Source organism: Buteo buteo, chromosome 15 (assembly GCF_964188355.1).
Source record: "Buteo buteo chromosome 15, bButBut1.hap1.1, whole genome shotgun sequence".
NCBI classification, from domain to species: domain Eukaryota; kingdom Metazoa; phylum Chordata; class Aves; order Accipitriformes; family Accipitridae; genus Buteo; species Buteo buteo.
Genome location: NC_134185.1, coordinates 7,958,699 through 7,974,673, shown reverse-complemented (window position 1 = coordinate 7,974,673; position 15,975 = coordinate 7,958,699). Strand labels below are relative to the sequence as shown.

Genomic DNA, 15,975 nt, shown 5'->3' with positions numbered 1-15,975 from the left:
CTGTTTGAGACTTATGATTGGTTCTAGAAGATGTGTCATAACTGTTTCCTTTTCCTCCTGACCTCTGAAGGATTGAAAGTCTCTAAATTCAAGTTCTGTTTATGTTCGGCTTCAAATTCAAAGGCAAAGAAAGTAATCTCAGCACATTTTTGAGTCATACTCTTCTGGGAGATGTTATATTTGCTAGGAAGAAGATGCTCTTAGTTTGCGTAAAGGCAATGAAAACAGGACATTATGCAGTTTTCCTGCTAGCTAGTAGGTCTGTATTGGGTTTGCGTGGCAAGGTTTTGGTGGCGAGGGGGCTGCAGGGGTGGCTTCTGTGAGAAGCTGCTGGAAGCTTCCCCCATGTCTGACAGAGCCAACGCCAGCCGGCTCCAGGATGGACCCACCGCTGGCCAAGGCCGAGCCCATCAGTGACGGTGGTAGTGCCTCTGGGAGAACAGGTTTAGAGAGGGAGAAAAAACCCGCACAATTGCAGCTGGAGAAGAGAGGAGTGAGATGTGAGAGGACTAGCCCTGCAGCCCCCCGGGTCAGTGCAGAAGGAGGGCAGGAGGTGCTCCAGGCGCCGGAGCAGAGATTCCCCTGCAGCCCGTGGTGATGAAGACCATGGTGAGGCAGGCTGTCCCCCTGCAGCCCAGGGAGGTCCATGGTGGAGCAGATCTCCACCTGCAGCTTGGGGAGAGACGACCCCATGCCGGAGCAGGGGGATGCCCGAAGGAGGCTGTGACCCTGTGGGCTGGAGCAGGCTCCTGGCAGGACCTGTGGCCCCGTGGAGAGAGGAGCCCACGCTGGAGCAGGTTTTCTGGCAGGACTTTTGAGCCTGTGGAAGGGGCCCGTGCTGGAGCTGTTTGTGAAGGACTTGCGTTGGAGAAATTTGTGGAGGACTGTCTCCCGTGGGAGGGACCCCATGCTGGAGCAGGGGAAGAGCGAGGAGTCCTGCCCCTGAGGAGGAAGGAGCAGCAGAGACAACGTGTGATGAACTGACCCCAACCCCCATTCCCCGTCCCCCTGCACCACTGCAGGGGAGGAAGGAGAGAAAATCGGGAGTGAAGCTGTGCCCAGGAAGAAGGGAGGGGTGGGGGGAAGGTGGTTTTAAGATTTGGTTTTATTTCTCATTATCCTAGTCTGATTTGATTGGCAATAAATGAAACTAATTTCCCCAAGTCGAGTCTGTTTTGCCTGTGATGGTAATTAGTGAGTGATCTTTCCTTGTCCTTACCTCGACTAACAAGCCTTTTGTTATATTTTCTCTCCCCTGCCCAGCTGAGGAGGGGAGTGATAGAGCAGCGTTGGTGGGCACGTGGCATCCAGCCAGGGTCAATGCACCACAAGGTCATGCAATGACCGTTTCTATTTATATTCTTTTAGGGATTTCACAAGAGATTTCTGAAGATCAACCTCTTACCTGTTTTTTTTTCTGAATATACAAAATACTGTTGCTATACAAACTGTGTTGTCTTGGTAATATAGGGTTTTTTTTTAATTAACTACAATTAAGGCATCTTTACTTGGCAAAAACACAGCTAAAAGACCTATCAGTGAAGAAAACCTAATTATTTCTGTTACTGTGTATTCTGGATCTCTTGAAAGTGTGACTTGCAGAATGCACACAGGGTAATAGAAACAAGCATTGTCTTCTCTGGTTCCTGCACTACTTAACTTTCTGACTGCAAAGAAGGGTGACCATCTCCTTTTTCCCCACCTTTATCTTCCTGTCTCCTCAGAGATTACTCTTTCTAGGGAATAATAAACAGTGCTGTGTAATAGTCTGTGTAAGATTTCCAAACCAAGATTAATTTGTACATTTCTTGGCAGTTTCACTTCAGGCCACAAATCTGTGTAATGGTAGAAAAGTGAACCAGTTTTACTCCATAGCTTGGCAATGATGTCATCAGTTCTCTCTTGGTGCTGAATTTGTTCTAGGATTCACTTTTGACAAATATTTTTTAATAGGTTCATAATTTGTAGCAGTTGTAGACATAACCTTGGAAGCAGGAGCTGTGGAGTAAGCCAATGCCCTTGCTAGTAGAACTGCAGCAGTATTTTAAGAGCTGTGAATTGTCCCATTCAGTTCAGATAGAATCCCGTGAATTTATTTGAACTCTGATATTGTTATCTTGCCAAGATGCTACAGAATTTACAATTTTACCTTAGTCTTTTTTTTTCCTTTTTTCCTTCTGTTGTTTTCCTTTTTTCTTGTTGAGACTTGCTAACATAATTTAATTTTTCTTTGCAATGGATATGTACATGTACGCATGCCTCTATAGCTATACTATAGCCAGCTGGTAGGGAGCAGGCTCATTTTATGCTGATCTTCTTTCCTTGATTTGCTGTTATTAAATAGACCTCTGAGGACCCTGCACGTGGCATAAGGTCCCAGAACTAGCTTTTTTTTACTTGCTGACGATTTTCCATCTTTAAGTTTTTTTTGTGCAGGTTGCTCTCTGTCAGTTACATTCTACAAGCAGCTTTTTTGGGGTCTCATAATGCAGGGTTTGGTTTATTGGTTGACTTTTTTGTTTTTCTCTGTGCTTTGAACAATCTTTTCATCCAGTAAAATGACTGCAGGCTGTAAGCTTACTGTAAAGTCAGTAGCTTATTCATAATATTGATCTGTACAACGTAAGAATTGCAGAAGCATGTTTTATGTAATATGTATAGTTCTGTCGACAGAGTTTTTTGGGTTGTTTTTTTGTTTGTTTGTTTTTAATTAGTGCAGCTCCAAGAAAAATGGGACCAGTGGTTTGAGATTTCTAGACTATGATGCAATTAATATTAATGGCTTGGTTCTGTTCCCATGCATGTACTGCTTTGAGAAAGAGATTAATCCCCATGTGAGTGATTTCCACCCCCTATAGTGTTTTGCAAGTTTGGGGTTTCCTATTCCCTTCTTTCAGGTCTCTCTTTTGAGCAGTGAGGCTGTTATTTGTTGGCATAGGTTTTACACACACACACACCCCGTTTTTGTCTCCTCCGCTTCTTGGGTTTTTTTTGTTGCTAACTGCACTTTTGAGAAGAATACACAAGCTTCTTCATACTCTTAGGTCTCACATCATAACAGTAGAACAGAATGAGCTGATGCTATTATTCAGGTAATCATTGTATCAAGTAGGTGTAGAGTTTGAACCTCTTTGAAGCTTTAGATACAGTGCAAATTTGAATCTAGAAACACAGTAACAGTTATGAACTTATTGAGTAGCATGGTAAAAAAACCCCCCCAAATCTGAGTGCTTTATAGAGTGCTTGTATGTTTGTTTTAAGGAAGCAAAGGGATTAAAACTAAATCTGCTTAGAGCTTTATAAGCAGAGTTTAGAGGAAAAAAAGGGGCCCTTTTTTCTCTAAACTGCTTATAAAGTTCTAAACAGCAAGTTTGCTAATTCTGTTGTGAACCTGTGTTAACTTGTTCATTGGAATTGATTTGGAAGTATGCATTACTGAGCTTGTTAACCAACTTTTTTCCTCTTCCTTTTTCCTTCTCTTTAGCTTCTCAGCAACTTAGTAGAAGTGAATAAATCCAAGGTATAATTGAAATTAGCCTGTGTGTATACAGTTGTCAAAAAGATTCTGTGAGCTAATAATTTAAAATTTTCTTTTTTAAAAAAAAAAAATAACACTGTGTGTCTCAAGTTATTCAATATGAGTGAGATTAGGAGCCTTTTCAAAAGCATTAAATGCTAACAACTACATTTAAATGCAGCTAAACATCTGTAAATTTAAGAGGTCCTTGAATCTTCCTTCTCATAGATGTTCTGGGTAGGTGAGCATCTTAGTGGGAGGTCGCAAGTTCTGACTATTAATTAGAACTTATTCCTGAAAGTGGTTTACTTTCTTTTCATACAGGTATTTGAGCTGAACTAAAAGAAGCAGTAAAGGTAGAATAGAATTTATAGTAGGTTCATTTATTGAGTCTTAGCTCAATGGATCTGAATCAAAAAAAAAGTCAGTAATCTAGAAGGAAGTAGTCATTTCAAAGGTTTGATAAAGATTTTCAGAGAAAAAGAGAAATAACAAATTAGAGTATTGAACACTTGCTTTTCATATTCATACAGTCTTAACATGATGGGGCAAAGAGCAAAGACTGCAAGTGCTTATTACAGTTTGTGAGGATACAATGTGAAGAAGTTTGAGGTAATTCAGAAAGACTTTTGAGGTTAATGCCAAATAATTGGGTTAGTACGTTGCTGTGTTGTGGTTAAAAGGACTACAAAAGCCCTAGCTTAGATGAAATTAAGAGAAATTACAGAATTTGTTGTACTTGTGCTAGACTGCTCTTTTTTTTCTTTTTTTCTTTTAAATGATAACACCCTAAGAATATTGGAGAAATTGAAGATTAATGGTCAGAAAAGAGGTGTGGCACTGTCCAAAGCTTTGGAAAACAGTGCCTGTTAGTAAGGTGCTCTAGCATGCTTGAGGTGTAGAACTTCTAGTGTAAAAGCAAAGGGGTGGTTTGATTATTGTGCAGTTTTGTCTATGGGGTACTTTTTTTCTTTGGATCCTATTACAACTGCATTAACAGAGTAAATTCCAATTAGAACAACTTTATTAAGGGCTTTGGTGATTTCTAACTTGTGGAGGTGCTGAAAGTATACCGGGGAGAGGAAGCTTTTTATTATGGACACTGAGGGATGTGAAAAGGAGAGTAAGAGGCAAATATGGGGCAAAGCATCTTTCTCAACAGGCAGGCCAACCTGGTGAGGAGAGTGTTAGAGTAGGAAAGATGTGGGAGGGAGACAACAACTCACAATCGTGTGAGGAAGTGGTAGACCAGGTGGGTAAGCAAAGAATGTGGGGTGATGTAGTTTCAGGAGAAACCCTGAAAACAACAAAAAGGGCTGAAGAGGGCCCACCCCAAGTGTATGCACACAGATCAAGAAGTACATTATGGGGAAAGCTTTCATGCTTTGAGAAATCAGCCTGACTGGGTGCCCTTCTGAAGTGCCTGTACCCTAATGCATGCACTATGGAGAAAGGCAGGAGGAATTGGATTCTGTATGTAGTTGCAGGGCTACAGTCTCATCAGGACCAAAGGGGTGTGGTGGGGTTGGGTAGCTCACAGGACCGGGGTGCTGCTGTGGATGGATACAGGCCCTTCAGGAGGGGCAGGGCAGGATGGCAAGGAGTGGGAGTTGCCCTTTCCGCGAAGAGCGGTGGGAATGCATGAAGCTCTGTCTGGGGACAGGCGGTGAGCCAGCTGGGAGCTCGTGGGTGAGGGTGAAAGGGCAGACCAGTGTGGTGACGTTGGGGTGGGTGTCTGCTACAGCCTGCCTGATTGGGAAGTAGATGAGGCCTTCTTCAGGTAACTGAAAGAAGCCTGATCTGGTCCTCCTGGTGGACTTGAACCACCCTGGTATCTGCTAGAGGGGAAACACAGCAGCATGTGAGCAATCCAGGAAGTTTCTGCAGTAGTGCACTGATGACAGCTTCCTGGCACAGGTCATTTGGGAGCTGACAACAAAAGATGCTCTGCTCGATCTTACAGTTACAAACTGTAGGTCAAGGGTGGTCTTGACTGCAGTGACCATGAGGTGATGAAGTTCAGGATCCTGTGAGGAGGGAACAAGGTAAAAAGCAGGATCACAACCCTGGGCTTCAGAGGAGCAGATTCTGACCTGTCCAGGGACCTGCCTGGAAGAATCTTGTGGGATATGGTCTGGGGGAAGAGAGGAGGGGTTCAGGAGAGCTGGCTATTTTTTAAGGATCACCTCTTCCAGACCGAAGAATGGTCCATCCTGATGTGTAGGAAGGCAAGCAAAAGTGGCAGGAGGCCTGCGTAGATAAGCAAGGAGCTCCTGACAAAACTCAAACACAAAAAGGAAGTGTGTGAGAGGTGGAAGCAGGGAGAGATGCCTTGGGAGAAATACAGAGCCGCTCTCTGAAAGTTCAGTGATGGGGCTGGGAAAGCTGAAGACAGCCTGGTGTTGAATCTCGCAAGGGCTGTGAAGAGCAACAAGACTGCTTCTTCAAGTATATCAGCAGCAAAGGGAAGACTAGGGAAAATAAAATGGGCCTGTTGATGAATGGGGCAGGAGACCTGGTGACAGAGGACACAGAAAAAGACAAGATAATCGATGTCATCTTTGCCTCAATCTTTAGTGGCAAGACTTGCCTTCAGGAGTCCCAAGTCCCTGAGACCAGAGGGATTCTAGAGCAAGGAAGACTCCTCGTTGGTGGAGGAGGATCAGGCTAGGGAAAGTTTAAAGGAACTTGCCACACACAAATCCATGGGACCTGATGGGAGACACCAGCAAGTGCTGAGGGCACTGGCCAATGTCATTGTGAGGCCATTCTCTATTATCTTTGAAAGGCCATGATGATCAGGAGAGGTTCCTGAGGACTGGAAGAGAGCAAATGTCACTCCTGTCTTCAAGAACGGTGAGAATGTTGTTCCAGGGAACTACAGACCGTTCATGTCAATCACCTGAGAAAGTGATGGAGCAAATTCTCCTGAAAGCCATTTCCAAATGTACTAACAATAAGAAGGTGATCATCATAGATCTGTGAAGGGGAAATCATTCCTGTCCAACTTGATAACCTTATACAATGAAATGACTAAGTTGTATGAGGGGCAGTAGTGGATGTTGTTTTTCCTGACTGTAGTGAGGCTTTCAGCACTGTCCCCCATAGCATCGTTACTGACAAACTGATGAAGTACAGGCTGGATAAGTGGACAGAGATTGAAAGTGGCCTGAACTGCCAGGTTCGAAGGGTTGTGATTAGTGGCACGAAGTCCAGCTGGAGGCCAGTCACTAGGGGTGTACCACAGGGTTTGGTACTGAGGCCACATTCTCTTTAAGGACCTGAGTGTTGGGGCAGAGAGTACCTTTAGTAAATGTGTAGAAGATAACAAAACAGGAATGGTTGATACATCATCCTGGGCAACCTTCTCTAGCTGACCCTACTTGAGCAGGGGGGTTGGACTAGATGATCTTGAGAGGTCCCTTCCCACCTCAATGATTCCGTGATTCTGTCCGTCCGTTGCTGTTCATTCAACTCTACAGACTGGTTGTTTTGCCTGTGCTGGCACTGTAGCAGTCTAGCAGTTAGATAAGGCATATGTGTACCACAGAATCTCGGTGTGGAAGTTTTACGCATAAGAAGAAATAATATAGACTGTACCATTGCTCTCCTTACCCAAGAGGCAGAAAATGTAATTATTAACAAGCTTCACTTATCTCCTTTGTCAAATAGACACGTCCCTGCAACAATCCCCCTTATGACAAAGTTTTTAGACGTAGAAATGGGCTGTTGCTTGCAGTAACTAAACGAGACTGCACAAGGGAGCAGTCCTTGGTTGAGTGTTGAGGTTAAATGTTCAGAGCAGTACTCTTCTGTAATGCTGATTGCTCAGCCTCAGTGTCCTTAGAGGACCAAAGAGTAATGTGAAATCTCAAATGGTACTTTTCTGTTTGAGGGATGAGGGACCTTCTCTTAATAGAAGTACTTGTTTAAAATGAGGATGCAGCGACACAAGAGGTTTTTTGACAACCTTAATTGGAGGCTCAGATGCTTATGCCAAAAATGACTAGGGCAGAGGTGTGGGAGGAGTTTTCTTGCCCACATCTCTGCGTTCATGGGTGCACCTGTTGAATAGTTGGGAAGAAAGAAAAGTCATGCCCTTACAGTCATGCCCACCTGAGGAAGAGTAGAATAGAAGCATGACAGCTGGCAAATCAAAATTACCTACCAAGGCACTCCAGAAATCAAATACACAGTAAAGTTTTAAATTATCTTGATTTTGCATGTCTGGAGTCCCCCTGCAAAACATTCTGCTGTGTTAAAATGTCACTAATGCTCCAAAGTAGCCTTCTTGCTGATGCTAAAGACCCTTCTGGAGAGAAGCAACCTGTATTTGTGATCTGTAGAAAAATGTGCTGTCTCAATGTACCTAAATACAATCAGTCTTCTTTTTACTATTTAAGAACTGGGGCTGTATTGTATCTTGTTGTGTTAAGAGATATTTGTCTTGTCTGAATTAATACAAATGACATAGAAGGAGAGAAACTGCTGTGGATAACTGCCTGTGAGCCAGAAACAACTTTTTGTTCACTAAATGAAAAGCAAGTCTGAGGAAGTTGCCTGGTTTGCAGGGTATTGTTACAAATGAGAATGGGTGTATAATTGTTACGTAATGGCAGGTAGGCTGTTCCCCTCCTTCTCCCAGATAGTAGTTTTGAACCTGAACTAATGTAAGGAGTAGAATTCAGCTATCCTTTCAAGTAGAGAACTGATATTTTTTTTTAATAGTAACAACATAAAAGAAGTTAAGGAAATACGGGGAAATAAATTGTCTGTTCATCAGCGTTAATGTAATCTAAATAGGCTGGTCAGTATTTATTAAAAAAAGGCAAAAAACCCCCCAAACCTTTCCAAATCCTTTTATGTGTTCCAAAAACTGCAGGATGTGTCTGGGTTCCTTTTGAAAGTGTTTCCTGAAGTGTTTGCCTGGCTTCCCAGTGGGACTGCTCTGCTTCACACATAGTGGCTGTGTTGGTGAAAACTTCCCAAGCTGGGTATAGGTGTCCTGGGATTGGGCTGCCCAGAACAGTAGCTAAATTGAGCCACGGCAGTGTGGGATTTCTATAGTTACAGGAATGTACTAAATAAGGAAAATATATGTCATTTACCTGTTTACAGAAGCTGTAATGTTGAAAATAGTATCAGTAGCCTCTAAATATTTTTTGAGACTTTTGGTCGTTCACTGAATGCTTACCAGTCTTTTAAAAATCTGGCTGTTGGTCCCTGTGCTTCGGATACCTTTTAGGTGGGCGATAGTATTGTCCTGCCTTCTGACTTCTTTAAAGAATAAATACTAGCTGAACTTGTGCAGAGGCACTGTAAGTAGATGGAAGAGTCAAAACCCAGGTGGAATTTTGTAATGATGGTGTCACATTGTAAGTTGCAGCAGCACCCGTGTGTGTCCAGTAGCAGATCAGTGCTCCAGATGTTAAAATCCAACACCCAGCTTTGTATTGCTTCTGAACCTAAGCAAATAAATGTTTACAGCAAATCTCCTCTGTCAGTGTCTCTGTGCAGTGTTCAAATGTCATTGTGTTGAGCAAGGTGCAAAGACTTTCAGGGAGGTGCAGGAATGCAATGAAAAATGAAGGGCTGAGTTGTGAAATTTTTGCTAGGGCTGTGAACTTGTTGTATACAGGCAAGCAGCTGTTACTGTGGTGTGGGAAGACCAGCAAAACGTTGGTTAAGTATGAATAGGTAGATGAAACCTCTGAAGTTTGTTGAGAAAGAGTGGTCATTTCAGTGTTTGTTAATGTGAATATCAAAGCAGATTTATAGTATTTTGACTTAATAATGGAATAGCTGTTCATACAGGCTCTTTACCTCACTGTTACTGTGGTAAGTGTATGTCATGGTTTTAACCCCAGGCAGCAACTAAGCACCACGCAGCCGCTCACTCGCTTCCCCCCTACCCAGTGGGATGGGGGAGAGAATTGGGAAAGAAAAAAAGTAAAACCTGTGGGTTGAGATAAGAACAGTTTAATATGACAGAAAGGAAGAAAATAATAATTATAACAACAGTAATAAGATTACAATAATAATACTTAAAGGATTGGAATATACAAAACAAGTGATGTACAACGCAGTTGCTCACCACACGCCCACCAATGCCCAGTTAGTTCCCAAGCAGCGATCCACCCCGCCAGGCCAGCTCCCCCCAGTTTATATACTGGACATGACATCATATGGTCTGGAATATCCCTTTGGCCAGTTTGGTTCAGCTGTCCTGGCTGTGTCCCCTCCCAACTTCTTGTGCCCCTCCAGCCTTCTTGCTGGCTGGGCATGAGAAGCTGAAAAATCCTTGACTTAAGTCTAAACGCTACTTGGCAACAACTGAAAACATCAGTGTGTTATCAACATTCTTGTCATCCTGAATCCAAAACATAACACTCTTATCAGCTACTGGAAAGAAAATTAACTCTATCCCAGCCAAAACCAGGACACCAAGTATACTACTAAATGCTGGTAGGGCATGAAGATCAAACTAGGAAGATAAGGAACGTAAGTGGTTACAATGCTAAATGGCAAACATGTTACTAATTCATAATTCATTTTCACATTTAATGTAAATTTTCATTTTAATGAATTGCAACAGCTTCTTCAGTTTGTGCTGGAGTTTTGGAAAAAGTGTTTTACTGAGGAGCATAAATCCAACTTGCTGTAGGATTTGTGATCTGTATTAAAACGCATCATGCTTTGTATATACTATTGAGAATTATTGTAATCTTGTGTTTTGAATGCAGTGTGGAAAACTGTTAAAAGCATGGGGAGGATTATTTATCCGTGTATGCCACTAGTTCTATTTTTCAGTTCATTGTGTTAGTTAACTGTAATATCAAAACATCTAATGGTGTGGTTGAAATGATTTCTACCTTACTTCTAGGGATCAGATGATTGCCTTGTAAAAATCTGGGCAACAGATGATGGAAGGTTGTTGGCTACCCTGAGAGGGCATGCAGCTGAAATATCAGATATGGCAGTGAACTATGAAAACACCATGATAGCTGCGGGAAGCTGTGATAAAATGATCAGAGTTTGGTGCCTTCGAACTTGTGCACCCTTAGCAGTTCTGCAGGGCCACAGTGCATCTATAACATCGCTGCAGGTAGGTTTTTGCTTTGTGAACTCACCCTAGCAATAAAATGCATCATTTGACTGAAAAAGGAACCACCTGAGAATGTTCTGTGTAATGAAAATGCGTGCCTGGCAACTAAGCCATGAAGTGAGAAGGAATTTTCACAATACGTATTGTGAAATAACACGTGTTTATTGTCAAAATGCCCGACCCTTGAAAAATGCCAGACATAATCCTTGTTCAAAAAAATTGTACAACACACGTGGGCAGTTCTGTTTTGAAGTATCATTCCTTTGCAGGCTGTGATTCTCAGCACAGGTACATTAAGAACTATGCTGGATACTTTGTTTTGTTTCCATTCAGAATTGCATGCTGTTGCACAACTTGGGTTGTGGGGAGGGAGAACCCAGAGTGTTTTGGCAAGTAACCCAGAAGGGTTGTTCTGAAGGAAAAGAGTGACTCTGAGCAGCATCGTGTTATTTTTGTGTTCATAGCAATTTATTTTCCTTAAGTATGGTTTGAGACTTTTTTTTTTGTGAGAAGTCAATGACTTGAGGAACTTCTTAGCACATCTGGAACAGATTAACAGGAGACCTTTTCTTTTTTCTTCCCCCCCTCCCCCCAGTTCTCTCCACTGTGCAGTGGCTCAAAGAGATACTTATCTTCAACCGGGGCAGATGGAACAATATGCTTTTGGCTGTGGGATGCTGGCACCCTTAAAATAAAGTTAGTTGCTATTTTATTTGTTGCTATTTCTTTTTTTATAAATAAGAATGATGTACAAATGTTGGAGAAAAATTTAACTTAAACAAAACTTGTCACTGGCTGGTTCACTGTGTGGTTGTCGGGTATGATCTATTTCTGACGTAGCTATAGCTTGCTTATCTTTTAAGGACTAAATTGATAATACAACTTTTTGTGGAGTGAAGCAAGTAACTGTATACCCAGTTTTGCTGTTCTCTGTTATTTTAGTAAAAAAGTCTAATGATTTTTTTTTTGTAATGTGATGTCAAAATTGGTGCTTTTCGGTTCTGTTCTCATCTCTTAATCCCAAATGAAATGTAAATTATGTTGATAAAATGATTGCAATTTATACTTGAAAATCCAATATTTTTTTTTGGAGACGGTAATGTCCTAGTATAAATTAGGATGGGGTATTTTTTATGTTTGTTCTTTCCTTATCTGTATTACCTTTTCCTAGTTGCTCTTTGCTGTAGCATGGTAGGAGGCAGAATTCTTGGGCAGCTGTGTATTGGTGGCTGAACCTGAGCCTGAAATTTCTGCCTTCAAAGTTTTAAGATATTAAAAATGTTGTCAGGACCCTCAAATAGAGATAGTTTTTTTTGTTGTTGGTTGTGTTTTGTTTTGTTTTTTTTTTTTTTTTTTTATAAATTAAGTTGTTCAATGGCTTTCAAATGCTTTTTTGCTCCTTCCTTTTCTTTATCGGGAAACACCTGTAGCTTAAAATTGCAAATAGTTGTTTTAGTAATCATTAGTGATTTAGCTTTGGGGATGGAATGTGCTCTTAGAGATATATTTTTCTGGCAGGTTTCCATTTTCTTGTAGTTTTGGTAATTGCTGTTAGAATCTCTTTCTTGCAGTGTGCCAAGGTTATGCAGGGCTTGTAGGTATGTTTGCGTAGGTACTTCTCTAGTTGTCTGGGCCTTAACTATTTTAGTGTTCTCTGGGTGTTTTGGCTCTTTTTTTGATACTCTAGATGAAGCTGCTTCTCAGGCTGTTAATCCTCTGCTGCCTGGCGCATGCGGAAATCAAAGTAAGACTCTCCTCCTTACTGAGGAGAGGAGAAAACGGCTTACGTGCTTATTTTTAATGTATGAAGGAGAGGAGTTGCCACCACATTATTTTTCTAAGTTCTCTCACGTCAGAGCTCTTGTTGACAAGATGAAATCTTAATATGCCTGATTTGTAAACCTTTTGAGTCTGCATGTTTCTCTCTCTTACTTTTTCCCTTTTTTTCTTTTTTCTCTTTTTTCCTGAGTGAAGTTTGAGTCTATGGAATTGAATTTTGAAACAAATTATGTTGTTAGAGAATAGTAGAATCCATGATACTTAGGTGGGTTATACTATTATGAACTGGGAGATGAATATTTAGAAATCATGAATGTTTGGATGAGTCATGGAGTTGGATGGGATTTGTCTTGAGGTAAAACTTAGGGAGTGAGAAAGCTGGTGTCAGTTATGGTAGGGGATTCTCAACAAATTCCTTTCTATGGTGATACATAAATGTAGAATAAAAATTTTCAGTGAGATGCACTTAGCAAATATTAAAGGAATAAAAGATATTTGAGTAATGCTTTCATGTATAAGTAGTTGCAGCAGATGTGATCAGACAGTGGCATAGAGAAAACAGATTAGTTCAGCTGTCTTGTGCAGTACAGCAAGGAAGTGGTCTGGCAACCCAAGTCATGCCAGTGATTCATGTTGCTGAACAACAGAGTGCAGAGTAAGTTTCGACACTGGAATTTGTACCATCCGTACCTTTTGTTGTGGAAGTATTTTAAAGATTTTGCTTGGAAAGACAGAGGAACCCTTTAAGCTGTGTTTCTTCAGTCTGGAAAAAGATGAATGCATGAAGATGAGACATGTACAGCCATGAGTGTCTGGAGGAGGGCATATGATGAGTAATTGCTTGTTTGCCCTTATTGTACTAGAGGGTGTCAAGTGAAGGTAGCCAATTCCAAACTGGAAGAATATGGTTCTTTACAAAACGTGCAGTTAATTTATGAAACTCCTTGCCACAAGGTATTATGCATTACATGAAGATATTAAAAGGCATCACTGTGTACTTTTTCTCCTCTTACACATCCAGTCTTGGCTACTTTGGAGGCAGGATACTGATCTTAGATCTTTGTTTGAACTTAGTAGAGCTATGAGGTATTTGATGCTTTTTGATTCAACCTACAACTTGTTAAAAATATGGTAAAGTCTAAATAAGAAACAGGTCTTTTGGGACTGGAACTTAATAGTATGTTACAATATCAAAATAGTCAGACACCCAGAAGAGTCTTAAAGTAGCTCTTCTGGAATTGAACAGTATACTAGTTCAGGGGAATTTGTTAGTTACAGGAAGATTTACATAATGTGCTAAACTGTAAACGTTGTCATGCTTATTCCAGTAAACCAAAATAAATGATACTGGGAAACTTAGAGTTCAGTGTAATTTTCCACAGGGAGGCTGCATTGTATGGACAGTGCATCTCAGTAATTAGTGTATGTTGTCATAACAGTTTTTGATGAGGTGATTGTACTTCCTTACATCTTTAGATCTGGATCTGCTTCCAGAGCTGTGGAAACATGTCAGGTTCCCTCCACATCCATCCAGTAATGTGCTGGGGGAAAACGAGTGCCAGCAAGATAAGAGCCTCAAAGGAAAGAAAGATTCCCATTAATTTTTTTCATAAGGCCCTTTGTGAGGTTCTTTTTTTAAAAATGTGATGTGTAGGGCATCTGGAAGATAAAATAACTGGGGGGGGTGGGAAGTTTGTCCTTCCTTTTGCCGCTATAGTAAAAAATACAGGCTTGCTTCTGTTCAGTATCTCTAAAAAAGAGGAAGGCTGGCAGAGAAAATAAGATCTCTTACAACAATTGTTTAGGCTCTGAGCTTGCTGCCCTGTATCTCGGTTCTAGCACCACTCCCACCCCAGGAAGGAGAAATAGGAGCTTTCAAGCAAGACCAAAAGATCTAAGTAGTACAGGTGAGGGGTGCTGTCATGTGCTTAAGTCAGAACTCGATTTCACCCTCCTCCTGAGCATGACTGCAGCCTATCCTTTAAGAATACGATTGCTGTCAGTGATGAAAGTGTGTTACTAAGTTGTCCAATATTTTAAATAGGGGACTGGTGCTGAAGTCTTAAAATTTCAGCTGCTTAAAATAAAAAAACTCGACAACATATATACCCCACCTCCTGCTTTTTATAGTCAGCACTACTTGAATCATCTAGCAGGGAGTTAAGATTAACGAGATGCTGGGTAGCCTCATGATGATCATGCGGTTGATTGTAGTTTCAAGACGATTGGCAATGCCAGCAGTACTTGACTGAACTTTTTAATGAAATATGGGAAAGGCAGCGTTTGGATACGCTACTGTGTTCAGTGTGCTCTCGAATTAAAAATAATCAGTTTTGTTCTTAACTATGCTGAAAACTGTTTCAGTGGAACCCAGCTCGGGTGGTTAAGTCTACTGGATCAACTCCCTGTGTTTAACTGAAAATTGGACTTAGTCCCCCCTGGGAGAAACTCCCTCTGAAGGGACTCTTTCCCTGTCAGCTTCTTCAGGAGATGAGGAAACTCAAAATTGTTCTTTATTCCCCACTTACAAGATGAAAATATTATGGAACAATTATTTATCTCAACAGATAACGAATAACTGGAAAACTCACTACCTTGAAAACTAGTATTTGCCATTAAAATGGACTGTGACATCCTTTAAGCCTTCTAATGTCTAGTGCCCTACCCCAGTTCTGTTTGTTTTTTTAATCTCTGCAAATGTTTATTTTGTTTCATTCTTAGATGGCTAAAATCCTTGTATTCAGCTTTGCCAGCAGCTCTGCTGCAGAATTAATAGTATCTCTGAAATTAGAGGCTTTCAATGTTGGTCTCCCAATTTTTTGATAACCTTGTTAATTGGAGCATGTTCAATATCTAGGTCACACATACGGCCCGGACAGGAGATGCTTGGTGACTGAGCTCTGTTTTGATAAACTGTGAAAGGACACATTACAGTAGATTTGGTGCCATAGGATGAAACACAGACATTGGCATGGCTGGCCACAAAATTCTCATGTTGCTCAAAGGAGAGTGATCAGCCTTGTTCACATGCTTCTGTGACTAGTGTGGATGCATGTTCTTCAGTATTAGAGAGCCTCCTGTTATTTCAGCGAGGAGATTTCTGACTAGGCAATTACCATGTATGCCTAAAAGCAGTAACATTCCAGGTAGATTAATTTGGTTTCCAGGTAGAGGAATGGTAAGGTTGGTTGTTGCTGCAGGTGAGGAAGTCAAAGAATGTGGCTCAAACAAGATTAAGGGGAAAACAATTAAAATTTAGGCAATCAAGACTTTCCCCATATTTAGTCTCCTGTTACTATTCTGAATGGCAATAGAAAACACAAGAGTTGGATCCTATATCAGTTGACAGTAGGGAGAAGAGAGAAAATCAGCCTTGGGTCATCAGAAATTGAAGAATAATCTGGCTCAAGTTTAGGGGAGAATTATTACGACTGGTCAGTGCATCAAAGTTAAATTAGTTGCACTGCAAAATATTTCCATATGTATTTGCTCTGAGAAAGATGCTGAGTTTTCTTGTTGTTCTTCTGCCACCTGTTTGGATCACAAGTTTCCAGTGTTAGTCTGTTAATGGCAG

General features: G+C 41.2%; 1 protein-coding gene across 2 annotated transcripts in view; it reads left to right on the top strand.

Annotated features, from left to right (window-relative positions):
- Positions 1-15,975, top strand: part of PHIP (PHIP subunit of CUL4-Ring ligase complex) — a 118,324-nt gene that overhangs the window by 22,259 nt on the left and 80,090 nt on the right. For both annotated transcript variants that reach the window (XM_075046491.1, XM_075046490.1), the window contains exons 8-9: positions 10,401-10,622; positions 11,218-11,318. In XM_075046491.1, coding sequence (XP_074902592.1) covers positions 10,401-10,622; positions 11,218-11,318 — 323 coding nt within the window. The remainder of the gene's footprint in view (positions 1-10,400; positions 10,623-11,217; positions 11,319-15,975) is intronic.